Source organism: Lepidothrix coronata, unplaced genomic scaffold (assembly GCF_001604755.1).
Source record: "Lepidothrix coronata isolate B3197 unplaced genomic scaffold, Lepidothrix_coronata-1.0 Scaffold13, whole genome shotgun sequence".
In the NCBI taxonomy this organism is placed as follows: Eukaryota; Metazoa; Chordata; class Aves; order Passeriformes; family Pipridae; genus Lepidothrix; species Lepidothrix coronata.
The window spans coordinates 1,722,798-1,734,109 of record NW_016690193.1 but is presented as its reverse complement, the minus strand read 5'-3'; the positions used below and the strand labels follow the sequence as shown (position 1 = coordinate 1,734,109).

The window sequence follows — 11,312 nt, the reverse complement described above, 5'->3', positions numbered from 1 at the left end:
CCCCCCAGAGCTGCTCACCTTTGCGCATGAAGGGAGACACGCTGTGGTCCATGATCTCGGAGGGCAGCTTGCTGTAGTTGGTGGTGGGGTTGTCCCGCATGGCCTCGAAGGAAGTGTGTCGGGTGATGGCGTCCAGTGCCGCCTCTGACAGCTCCTGCCCCAGGAACTGGGCCACCTTGACAATCTCCCGGCGGAGGTCCTGTGGGACACAGGCTGATGTTCACCCCTCCTGCCACCCCCCCCAGATGCCACACCACCATCCACCCCAGTCCATCACCTCCTTCAAGTCCTCGTAGAAGAGGTAGAGAATGGGGTGATCCTTCCTCCGCTCCCAGTAGCCCTTGACGTGGTTGTACCAGGAGCCATATGCCACTGCATGGGGAGAGCAGCCAGGGGATGTCAGTTGGTGACAGCACCCCACAGGGTCCCCACATGCACCCAGTGGTGCCCTGTCCCACCTCTGCCGGCCATGAACTCCTCCAGGTACTGGGCCCATGTCCCGGGGTGAGGGTGGAACTTGTTCATCAAGTCAAAGTGGTAGTAGGAAACGGCCACATCCTTGGCATTGCGCCCCACATAGATCATCTGTAGAAAGCTTGGTGGCATGTGGGGACTTGCAAGGTCCCAACAGGGCAGGTACCCCCCTTATCTCTGCTGGATTCCTCCAGGTGTGGTAACTCCAGCCTGTTACCTTGCAGCGGTTTTCCCAGAAGGTTTTGGGCAAGATGTGAGCTGGGATGTGGGTCTTGATGATGCGAGGGGATGCCATAACCTCCAGCTGGTCCGTGCCTGCAAGGATTTCCCCCACGAGCAATCCCACTGCCAGTGGGGTACCCTCCCATACAAAACCAAGTGTGTCCCCCATCCACCACCCACTGCCACCCTGTTACCTGCTGGCATCTTCCCAGGGGCAGCAAACTCCATCATGGGCACCCGGTTGATAATGTTATCCTCCTTGCATTTTTTGGGGTCACCACCTTTCAGGACCACGTCCACAATCTCGCTGACCCAGGTGGTGCCTGGCGAGGAGAGGCTGCATGTCCAGCTGATGTCACTCCCACCAGAGCCCCATCTTAGGCACCCGAGGGCCACCATCTACCAGCGTTGCCTTTTAGCATCCTCTCCAGTCCCAGCTCCTCCAGGTTGGTTCCTCCCTTCCCAAGTGCAGCCCCTCTCTGTTGCCTGGGGACACTCACCAGACTTGGGGAAGGTGACCACCACAATGTCCTCAGGGCGACTCTGAAAGTTGTCGATCCGCTCCCAGTTGAGGGCAAAGGCGTTGACCATGGGAATGCCGTGCACTGTGCGCCAGGGCTGACGCAGATAAGAGTCTGGATTGGCCATCCTTCTGGGGACATGAACACATGGCAGGGCTGGCTGGCAGCAAGGAGCATCATGGGGGCACCTCTTTCCCTGGAGTCCCCAAAATGCCTGCTGAACCCAGCCATCCTGCCCACAGGAAGGAAACTGTCCCCTGCTTGTTGGTGTCATGGGAGGTGGCATCTGTCTTCTGAGGGGATTTGTGGGGCCAGCTGGCAGTGCAGAGAGTGTGGAGGGGCATGGCTAGATCTGGGGGGCTCAGGTCAGCACAGAAAGTGGGGCAGCTACCTGTACCAAGCTGGTACTTTTACCTGGGTGTAAAAGCTCACAGTGGCTTTCCTGGCTGGGGTTTCAGGCTGCGTTCCCTCTGCCTTTTCCTCCCCATCTCTCAGCTGTACGACAGCTTGGGGAAGTCCTTCTTGCAGGGGGATGAGTGAGGGTTTGAAGGAGACAGGAATGAGGAGCAGGGCTCCCAGAACTCTCTCCCCAGGAAACCTTTTCACCCACCAGCCAGGATAGAAACGCTGGATATGGCAGCTGCGAAACACCCACACTGTGACTTTTGGAGAGACGCTTGGTCGCTTGCTTCCGTCTTCCAAGGGTTTGCAGGGACACTGAGTCTCTCTGAGCCCCCACACCCCCCCACGCAGGCCCTCTGCTTGTGAGGCCAGGGCATCCTGAAATGGGCCGATCCCCCTGACCATGGCCAGAGTCCCCCCATTACCTCTTCTCCGGGTCCTCTGGCAGGGAGGAGGCAAAGCTTCGCCCGCCGCTTACGGGGCGGGATTTGCTATTTTCCCTTCCCTTCGTGGAAGATGGAGGCTCAGGGAGGCGGGGGGACAGCGCTGGGGCAGGAGGAGGGCAGGGAAGGGGCGAGCGGGGGTAGAGACTGTCCCCAGATGCCTATGATAAGCTGTGCCGTGCTCAGCAACCCCCGGTACGCACACAGGTGGCGGGAGTGGAAATCACAGCTGCCCCCTCCACTCGCAGAGGCAAACAAAGGGAGGAAATCCCGGCCCGGGGAATTTAACGTCACCCTGTCCTGATCCAGGAGTCACCTGAGTGGACGTCCCCAATTCCTCACACAGACGTGGGGCTTGCTAGTGGGATGTGGAGATCAGGCTTTGGTCATACCCCTGCTCCACGCAAATACGGGTCCAAAGTTTGCAGGATTGCAAAGCACAAGTGCTCCTGGGAAAGGTGTTTAAAGGTGCCAGTGGTGGTGAAATGCTCCTCCTTACCTGCTTCCCACAGGCGACCTGCGAGCCAGGAGAGAGTGGTGAGGGCAGGAAAGGTGGCAGCTGGGCAGGGGCAGCAGCTCACTTGTTTGCAACCTTGATAGAAGTCCCTGATTTGGACCCAGGGCCAAATTCCAGGTGAGGTGGGACATGCCATGCCAGGCGTTCAGGTGTTTTGCAGGCAGGGACATGCCTCCCTGCCCGTCCCTCTGTCCACATATCAGCAAAATTGGTTGCATGTGCAAACACTGCAGGCAAAGCCAGGAGGTGGGGAAGCACAGAGATCTCCATTGGCATTGAATTAAATGTCTGGAAAGGATTCATTCCTATGGGTCAGGTCTCCTCACAGCACTGCTGTTCTATAGGAGTCGGATCCCAGGTGCTTCTCTTTGGGGATAAAACAACCCTGTGAGGCTGTACTGCCAAAAAGCTGCAATCTTAGAAACTCTGGAACAGGCCAGAAATGGAGTGTAAGTGGGGCACTTGGGGCTCCAAAGCACATCCTTGCCCCAGGGGGACAGAGAGTGGTTTGCTCTGGCCATCCCGGAGCAAGGGCTCAGTGCAACCAGGTTGGAGGTTACAGGGTGGGTTCTCTATCCAGCAAGGATGGTGATGTTGCTGAGCCCGGCCATATGCCAGCAGAGAGGTGTTTCCCTTCACCTTTGTTCCATAGACTATGGGCTGCCAAGCTCCAGCTGGGTCAGGGAGCCTGGGGAGAGCCTCACCACCACCCACTCTGTCAAGAAACTTGCCACAGCCTAGAGCCATGAAAGCTCCTGTGCACACAAAAGCCATGGCAGCAGCAGGTTTGCTGGTGCTTTGGGGTTTTTCCACTCTTCACCGATCTATGCTCCCTCCAGACACCTTGGTAGGCTGGGTCTGGGGCACCCAAGCTGACAGGGGCCACTTGTGGGTTTTGGGAGGATGCGTATTCCCAGTGATGCCTGACCATCACTAGCCAAAAATCCACTGTGTGCCCACCTTTTCTCCTGCTGATCATGGAGGTTCTCCCAGACACTGCCTGGAATTTGGGGGAGTTCAGCCTCCCCCCCCACAGGAGAGGGGAAGTCATTTCTGCAGGCAATGACTCACTCTCCATTTATCACAATTTATTGCAAGGGGAAAAGTAAATCAGTGCAAGGATGCTCCACTTGGACCCACCATCCGCACCAGGGGAGCAAGGAGAAGCAGAGTCCTCCTGGAAAGGGGGATGAGCCCCTCACATCTCCATCTGGAAGAGGAGGTCGGAGCCTGCCATGGTAGTGCTGGTCAAAGTGCTCGTTCTGGGCCACAGTGAAGTGGTTCTTCCAGTCTCCACAGATCCCTGGGGGCAAGAAAGCAAGTGGGGCAAATCTCGAGACACACAAAATATTTGCAGCCATGGATGGGGGCTGAAATATAACGCGGGGACATTCCTCCCAAGCCCTCCAACACTGGCCAAATCCCACTTTTATGGAGGAAGGGGGAGAGGCTGTGGTCCATCAGGGCACTGGGCATGGTCTCATAGTTGGCAGCAGGGTTCTTCTTCATCGCCCGGAAGGTAGTGTTGTGAAGGATCCTCTCCACTGTTCCCTCCGCCACCTCCTTGCCCAGGAACTGCAGGATCTTCTTCACTTCCTGACGTGGGTCCTGCAGGGCAGTTGACAAGAGGAGGCTGCCAAAAACGCTGGGGGGGGGGCAACTAGGGCACCCTGCTCCTCATCCCACCCTCACCTTTTTCATGTCCTCATAGAAGAGCTACAGGATCTTCTTCCTCTTCTCCCACCAGCCCCGCACATGGTCATACCAGGACCCGTAGGCCACTGTGGAATATGGTCAAGGGATTAGCTAAAAATCAGGGCAGGAGGGGACGTCCTTCCCACCAGCATTTCAGGGTGGGCATCCTGTGGCTCAGCCCCCACCTTTGCCAGCCAGGAAGGTCTCCGGGAACTCAGCCAGTGTGCCAGGGTCAGGGTGTAATGGCCATCTGGTAGAAGTAGTAGTAGGACATGACAACATCCTTGGGGTTGCGGGCCATGTAGATAATCTGGAGACAGACAAGGATGTGGTTGAAAGATAGAGTAGTGCCTCCTCTCTGCCAACCCAGATGGGGAAAGAGGCAGGGGCACCTGCAGCATTACCTTGCAGTCCTTCTCCCAGAAGGACTGTGGGAGGAGCTAGACTGGGAGATGGGTCATTACGATGCCAGGGGCATCGCCTATTCCCCAGCAGGATGCCATCTTGACATCTGTGGTGCCAGCCATGCACTAAGCCCAAGCCGTGAGGGGTAAGGAATGGAGCCCACCATCACCTCTTCTCCCACTTGTCTGTGCTTCTCCCCCAGCTTCAGCCCCTTTAATAGGCGCCACAGGGTTCTACAGCTGCAGAGACACCTCTACCACCCTATTCCTGCTGCAGCTGTACCTATCAAGATTCTGAGGCCTCTGGTCCCCAGGAGCCTTGGCACCTCCACCCTCCCGACTCGCCCAAGCGGTAATGGTTAACAAAAGCTGGCTCAGCTAAGGAGCATGGAGGATGGGAAGCAGGTTCAAAAAGCCAGCAGCCAGGGTGTGGGGCAGTTTTGGGATGGGCTCTGCCTCCCTCCCTGCCCTGTGAGCACTGTGTTGCCCCTGCTTGTCCTGGCTGGGGACCAGACTGGCTGGGACCTGGCCAAGGGTGCTGCAGGCAGAGGAGTGCCTCCCTCCTTGCCCTCCTGGGTGTTCCTTTGATGCCTCTTTTAGGAAGGTGCTGAGTACACTGAACTTCTCCATCCTGGGTGATGTGATCCAGGTTGTACAGTGTTGGGACCTGGCATGGTGGAGCAGGTGCTGCTCCTGCTGCAGGAGATCGAGGAGAAGCAGAAGGAAAGTGGTGCCTGGCCCAGGCCAGGTCTGCAGGAACTGTGGGAAAGGGGGCACCAGTGCAGGATTTAGAATCTGTGCCATTTGAAAAAATATGATCACACAACTCTGACTTTTTATATCCAATGAAGGAGTTGGAACACAGTAAATGCATTTATTACCCTGACAAGAAGTGAGATGTAGCATTTGTCATCTGATGATGAGGAAGTAACATTATGACCCTTAATTAAAACTGGGTCAGGGTCAGCAAACTGCTACCAAAATGGAGCTGTATACGGCGACTGAGATATCAAAGTTCCAGGAAAAGTACAGCAGACTTACAAGGGATGTAAACATATAGGGTGATCCCAATGACAAGAAACCAGGGAAAGAAGATTCTTTATCTCCTTCAACCCCCTCTGAATCTACTAGACCTCAGGGCGGAGCAGAAAATCACACACAAAAAATTACTCCATTAGATCTGATTCAGTGGCTGACTTGCAAGAGAATTCTGGCCATAAACCAGGTGACACTGAAATCCAGCAAGTGGAATCCTATGAATGCATACAAAATAATGGCCCATACATTCAGATTCCAGTTGGTTCTCATCAACAATTAATTGCTAACACCATTGAAACACTCCAAGACAATGTCTCTTTGGCTCTTGGTTGTATTCAAGCCCAATTGTGCATGCAATATATGACAGCTGCTATCATATGGGAAAGTGAAGACAGTACCTTGCCCACTGAGATTAGAAAGGTAATTTGGGAAAATAGTTTAAAAGAAACTTCCTGTCCTGGTGGCATTTAGTCAACTTTACCTATAACCTCAAAAATTATACGGTCACTGCCTTTGTGTTAACAGTGCTTAATGCTAAAGTGTAAAAAATATATCCCATCATGCTTTAGGATTAATTTATAATGGAACTGTATTGTACCCCACAGAACATAGGGTATGGGCCTAGAAAGAAGGGAAAAAATGGCAAACTACAGGACTCGATGCATGCATTGTGCAGGAACAACAAGGATTTATCTGTCAGGAAATACACTAAGGGCTCAAGACACTTCTCTTGATACTGAGCAAAATATGCCATCTTGAAATTTGATCAGATTGCAACACAGAAAACATGCATGTGTATGCAGGCAAGAGATTTGATTGCTTAGGAACACCTTGTGATCACATAATTGTAGATAATCAGGTAGTAATAACAAAAAATCATTCTAACATTTGTAAATTTGTTCAAATCAAGGGGTAGGATTTCAATCATTCAGCTCTGATTAACTCCTACCAGTTGTTGAAATCTAAGTACACCTCGATCTTAGCTTTAAAATCCATTCCCACTGGTATAAACCTCACACTGGTAAAAAAGGTGCTACAACATGAGGACCTGAGATGACTGTTGAAGCAAGCACAAGACAACAGACTTTGATTACTGTTCACCAAGATGTGGAAAATGTCCACTGGGTGATGGAATGGGTGAAGAAAGATGGGGAACACCTCTGGTGTGACATTTTATTTGGATGGTCGCCAACAGCAACGTGAATTTTTAACAAAATGTGGCACTGTGATTGTTCTTTTAGTATTAACCTTTCTGCTTTTCATTTTGGTAATTGGATTGTACGTTAAGGTGTGGAGAATTATGGAGAGATTATCCCAAAGCTTAGAGATAATTCACAGAATGCATTTGCCCCTCCCTCTACCTCTCTTTCCCTTCTTTTCCCTTTTCAAGGGATCACCTTTTCAAGGGCCCTATTGATGTTTGAGCCATAGGGTGGTGTAGAAGCCCAGAAGAAAAGGGGACGATGTGTAAATCTCAAACATCGACAGCAGGATGGTCATGGAGCCAACCAAGGACTGTTGGAACTAACATGCCACAAGGAAGAACAAGATGTGACCAGATAAAGGGGCCATGCAGAGGTAGGGCAGCACTTTTCTGGGACAAACATCCTTGTTCTAGTCCACAGAGACACAACTAAAAAAATAAGACAGCATCAGTACAGAAGCAGGCACATACTGTCAACCAAAGGTCAATCTGGTAGGGGGGGACAAGACCATCCAAGATGCCCAACCCCCCCCAACCCAGTTCCAGAAGGGTGTGAAAGAACAGACTGCATGAGAACTAATTTGCATAGAAAGCGAGAAATCTGTCTTCAGGGCAGGGAAACCTATCTATAAAAACGTACCCCCACCAAGCCTGGGCTGTGTCCTCGGAACCCTGGACATCCCATCAGTTGGATGGATGGAACCAGGACTGGTGATCTCTCTTTCCTTTCTCTTCCTTCCTTCCTTCTTTTTTTCTTTCTTTCTTTATTCCTTTCTTTTTTTCTTCCTTCTTCTCTTTCTCTCTTTCTTCATCTCTTTCTTTCTCTGCCCCTTTAATTCATCTCTTCTTTTCTCTCTTCATCCTACCCCTTTTTCAAAAACCCACTACCATGTGCTTGTATAGTAGGTCAGGGGCCTCCAGGCAGAGCCACGCATGCCACGTCCTGGTTCCCTGACTCTTCCAGCACTCAGAAACTGCTAGGATAGAGCCCTGATCCCCACTGCACCCTGGTGGCAGCTGGAAGAGCTGTGCAGTTTGGTGCCGGCTCCAGCCACCTCCCAGGGTGTCACACAGGTCCCCTGTTCCCAAGCAGCATCACTCGGTGACAAACCAACCTGCTGTGTCAGGCGCACGGCCACATCCTGCCTCGCTGCCTGTTTTAAATAAATCCCCCACCCAGTGACCCTGATGCACCAGGCCTGGTTGCACACCCTCAGCTTCTCCATGTCCCCTGGGGTTCCTCCTGTCCTGAGGTAAGCTCCCATCCCACAGCAGAGGGGTTCTGCACTGCCTACAGCCAGGTCTCCCCTGCCAGGAACCCCCCACCTGCCCTGTAACATCCAGCTGGGGTAACCCGGCATCCCTCTTTTAATGTCCATTCACGGCCATGCAGAGCCACTGACCGCTGTCATGTGCGCATGGAGCGGTGCAAGAACACAGTGCAGGAAAATGGTGCAGGAACACAGCACTGTTCCAGCTCCAGATGGATTTATGGGGATGGCTATTAGCTCTCCCACAACAAAGTTGGGGGATAAATGGATTAAAATCCCACTCTTTGCCAGCATGTTGCTCTTTATTCCTGAGCTACTTTTCCCATCCATCCTGCTGGGGCTTGGCAACCATCTTGGATCCTTCCCTTGTCTCTCCCCAATGAAAAATATCCAAGTGGTGGGCAGGGATGTCATCTGTAGCTCAGCGGGATGCTTTGATGCCCAGCTCCCGGTCCACTGCCTGGAGGAAACGTTCATTGAGAAAAAGCATCTGCCCATGGGGCAGGAGACGATCCAGGAGGGCATCAGCAGCATCCGGACGGAGCAGGACGCCAGCGCCAGGGCTGAGGAGCCGCAAGGAGATGAGCAGCCGGGGAGCCAGGCGCCGCAGGGTGATTTCAGCCAAGGACAGATTTTCCTGGGGGTCACAAACCAAAGCACAGGCGAGGGCCAGCACTGATAACCAGACTACTGTCACCCGGTCAGGGAAGGGGTCTCCAGGGGGCATCTGGAAAAGCCCCCCCGGAGCATCTTGGAGTGACACCGGCTCATCAGGCAGCTGGGGGAGCTGTGGGGAGGACAGGCGGCCCAGGGATGACTGAAGCAGCTGGCACTGGGAAGCCACTTGTCTGGAAGAGAAAGGGGGGACCCTTGTGTTATGGACTCCTGTCTCATCCAGGGATAGAGTGACCCCCTCTACTGGGGACACAGGGTCCCAGCATCCCCAAAAAGGGCGTATCTGATGAATGGGGGGGGATCATGGTCCTGGGGTTCCCGCTTAGCCCTGTCCCCCCATAAGGGGGCTGCCACAGTTCTGGAGGTCCCACTGAGCACAGGCTCCCCTCAGGAAGGGAGGGTGTCCCACAATAAAGGGGTGTCTCCGCCCTGGGGGTCCGGCAAAACCCAGGAGCCCCCACATCAAAAAAAAAAGGAGGCATCATGGTTGTGGGGGTCCCAGGGAAAGGGATGGAGAGTCACAACTCCAGGGGCTTCAGGGAATGGAGGGGGTCACAGGGGTCCCACCGAGCCCAGCATCCCCAGGAAGGGGTTTCCCATGGACGGTGATGTCGCCACCCCGAGGCAGGGGGTTCTCCCGGCTACCTGGCCACGACCAGTAGCTGCTCCTTGCGGCGAAGGCGCTGCCGGGGACCCCCGAGAGGGGTCCCAGGAGAGGTCCCGAAGGCGCGCGCGTACAGCACGCGGCAGGGAGCCTGCCCGGCCTGCCCGGCCTGCCCGCCCGGCGACAGCAGCACGAACGCCCAGACCATGGCCGAGACCGCGCCCCGCGGCCCAGCCCAGCCCAGCCCAACTCCTGCTCCGGCGGAAGGGGCGATGTTGGCTCGGGAAAGGAGCGGTGGTGGCTCGGGAAAGGAGCGGTGGTGGCTCGGGAAAGGAGCGATCGTGCTTCCGGAAGGGACGGCAGGCGGTGGCCGGAGGGAAGGGCGGAGGACGCGCAAACGGCGGGTTACGATTGGCCAAAACTCCGGGGGCAGCGAGAGCTGATTGGTGGGTAGCGGCCGGTGGGTGGGGTAGGGAGGACGCACAGTATGGTCGGTGCCAGTATTGCCGAGCAGCGCTGTCCCGGCTGTGAGAGTCCCTGGTGTCCCCTCCCGACCCATCCCTGCTCTTGCCCCGGGCATAGCCGTGACCCACAGCCCCTGTCCCGTGTCCTCCTTCCCGTAGTGTTCCAGTGGCCTAGGCGGCACCGGGAGCGGGGCAGAGCTCTGAGTCCCGGCCGTGCCGCCTGCCTGGGGCCCAGGCTAGCGGGGCACAGCCGCGGGGCCCCCTCCTGCCGCCCCCCCAAGCAGGGACAGCGGTCGGGGGCGCACGCTTGCCCCTGTCACAGCCGCCCTGCCCCTGGGGGAGCCCCCAGCACCCAGGGAAGCTCCGATCGCCCAGCCCGGCCCCCCGACGCAGCCTCAGATCGGGGAATGCCCACCCCCCGCAGTCCCAGGTCAGGAGCCGGGGTTTTTCCCCCTCCCGGAGTTGTATTAACAGAGTGTGTAAGAAAACAATCACAGCAATAAACAAAACACAAAAGACAGTCCCCAGCCCAGCGAACACTTCCATGCTGCCCAGCTCACAGTGCCCAACCCCTGGGTCCAGGGTTGGGGTGAAGCCCCTCCTGTCATCCAACTTAAACCATAACTGGCTTAGAGCAGAACTACTTTAAATAAGACATGAGTTGGCAGGGAGGCTCTTGATGTGACCACCCTGGTACTCCTACAGCACAGGGAGGTGTGGCTCAAAGTGGGAGCACAGGACAGTTTTGTGGGGAAAGGCCAGGGTCCAAATGGGGGTGGTGACGCTTGTCTCTGGGCATGGGGTGGACATGGCTGGGGGGTACATGGGGGTGGATATTGCTTGGGATGGCATGGGGGGTCATGGCTCAGGAGGGCATGGCCAGGGCGAGCATGGAAGGGTGCTTGTCTTGTGGGGACATAGAGGGAGAGGCTCTTCCCTGAGACCTTACCAGCCATGGAATACTTGTTTTCTGCGTCAAGTGGCTTCAGTGGCAAAGCTGGTTTTTGACAAATTCTTTATGGCTGTGGCTGGTCATTCACAGGTTGAGGGCTGGAGGTGGGGAGGAGTGGGGGTCTTGCTGCTGTGCACAGGGCGTGTATAGGGACACCATATCCCAGCTGTGGTGTCCATATTCCAACTACAGTGTCCATATCCAGGCTATGTTGTCCATATCCCAGCTGTGTTGTCCATCCCAGCCATGGTGTAGCCTGCCAGAAATTGTACCCCTGGTGCCACCACCCAGGAGGAGATGGCCAGCCTCAGGCTCATGCAACCTTGCTGCACATGGCTCAGAGCAGCTCCTCCAGCTGATCTCCAGACCTGGCACGCTGGGAGCCACAGCCCCCTGCCATGTTGTTGTGCTACCACAGGACCCTCT

General features: G+C 55.2%; 3 protein-coding genes across 9 annotated transcripts in view; all 3 read right to left on the bottom strand.

Moving 5' to 3' along the window:
* LOC108492993 (sulfotransferase family cytosolic 1B member 1-like) overlaps nucleotides 1–2,648 on the bottom strand; it is a 5,386-nt gene extending 2,738 nt beyond the window's left edge. The window contains exons 1-7 of one of the 7 annotated variants that reach the window (XM_017805915.1): nucleotides 2,379–2,483; nucleotides 1,197–1,348; nucleotides 891–1,019; nucleotides 692–789; nucleotides 459–585; nucleotides 278–372; nucleotides 19–199 (exon numbers count right to left, since the gene is read on the bottom strand). In XM_017805915.1, coding sequence (XP_017661404.1) covers nucleotides 19–199; nucleotides 278–372; nucleotides 459–585; nucleotides 692–789; nucleotides 891–1,019; nucleotides 1,197–1,344 — 778 coding nt within the window. In that variant the 5' untranslated portion in view covers nucleotides 1,345–1,348; nucleotides 2,379–2,483. The other 6 variants (XM_017805914.1, XM_017805913.1, XM_017805909.1 and 3 more) reach the window with 6 other exon arrangements.
* A 1,019-nt stretch (nucleotides 2,649–3,667) lies between these two features.
* On the bottom strand, nucleotides 3,668–4,829 carry LOC108492919 (estrogen sulfotransferase-like; the record flags this gene model as incomplete). Its single annotated transcript, XM_017805777.1, has 4 exons — nucleotides 3,668–3,882; nucleotides 4,007–4,187; nucleotides 4,460–4,584; nucleotides 4,679–4,829. Coding segments are annotated over 4 exons (672 nt in total), but the record flags the coding sequence as incomplete, so codon positions are not given.
* A 556-nt stretch (nucleotides 4,830–5,385) lies between these two features.
* AP5S1 (adaptor related protein complex 5 sigma 1 subunit) lies at nucleotides 5,386–9,882 on the bottom strand. Its single transcript, XM_017806017.1, has 2 exons — nucleotides 9,512–9,882; nucleotides 5,386–9,039 (listed from the first exon to the last, which is right to left on the bottom strand). The coding sequence occupies exons 1-2, from the start codon at nucleotides 9,676–9,678 to the stop codon at nucleotides 8,613–8,615; spliced, it is 594 nt and encodes a 197-aa protein (XP_017661506.1). The 5' UTR covers nucleotides 9,679–9,882; the 3' UTR covers nucleotides 5,386–8,612.
* Nucleotides 9,883–11,312: the final 1,430 nt, after the last annotated feature.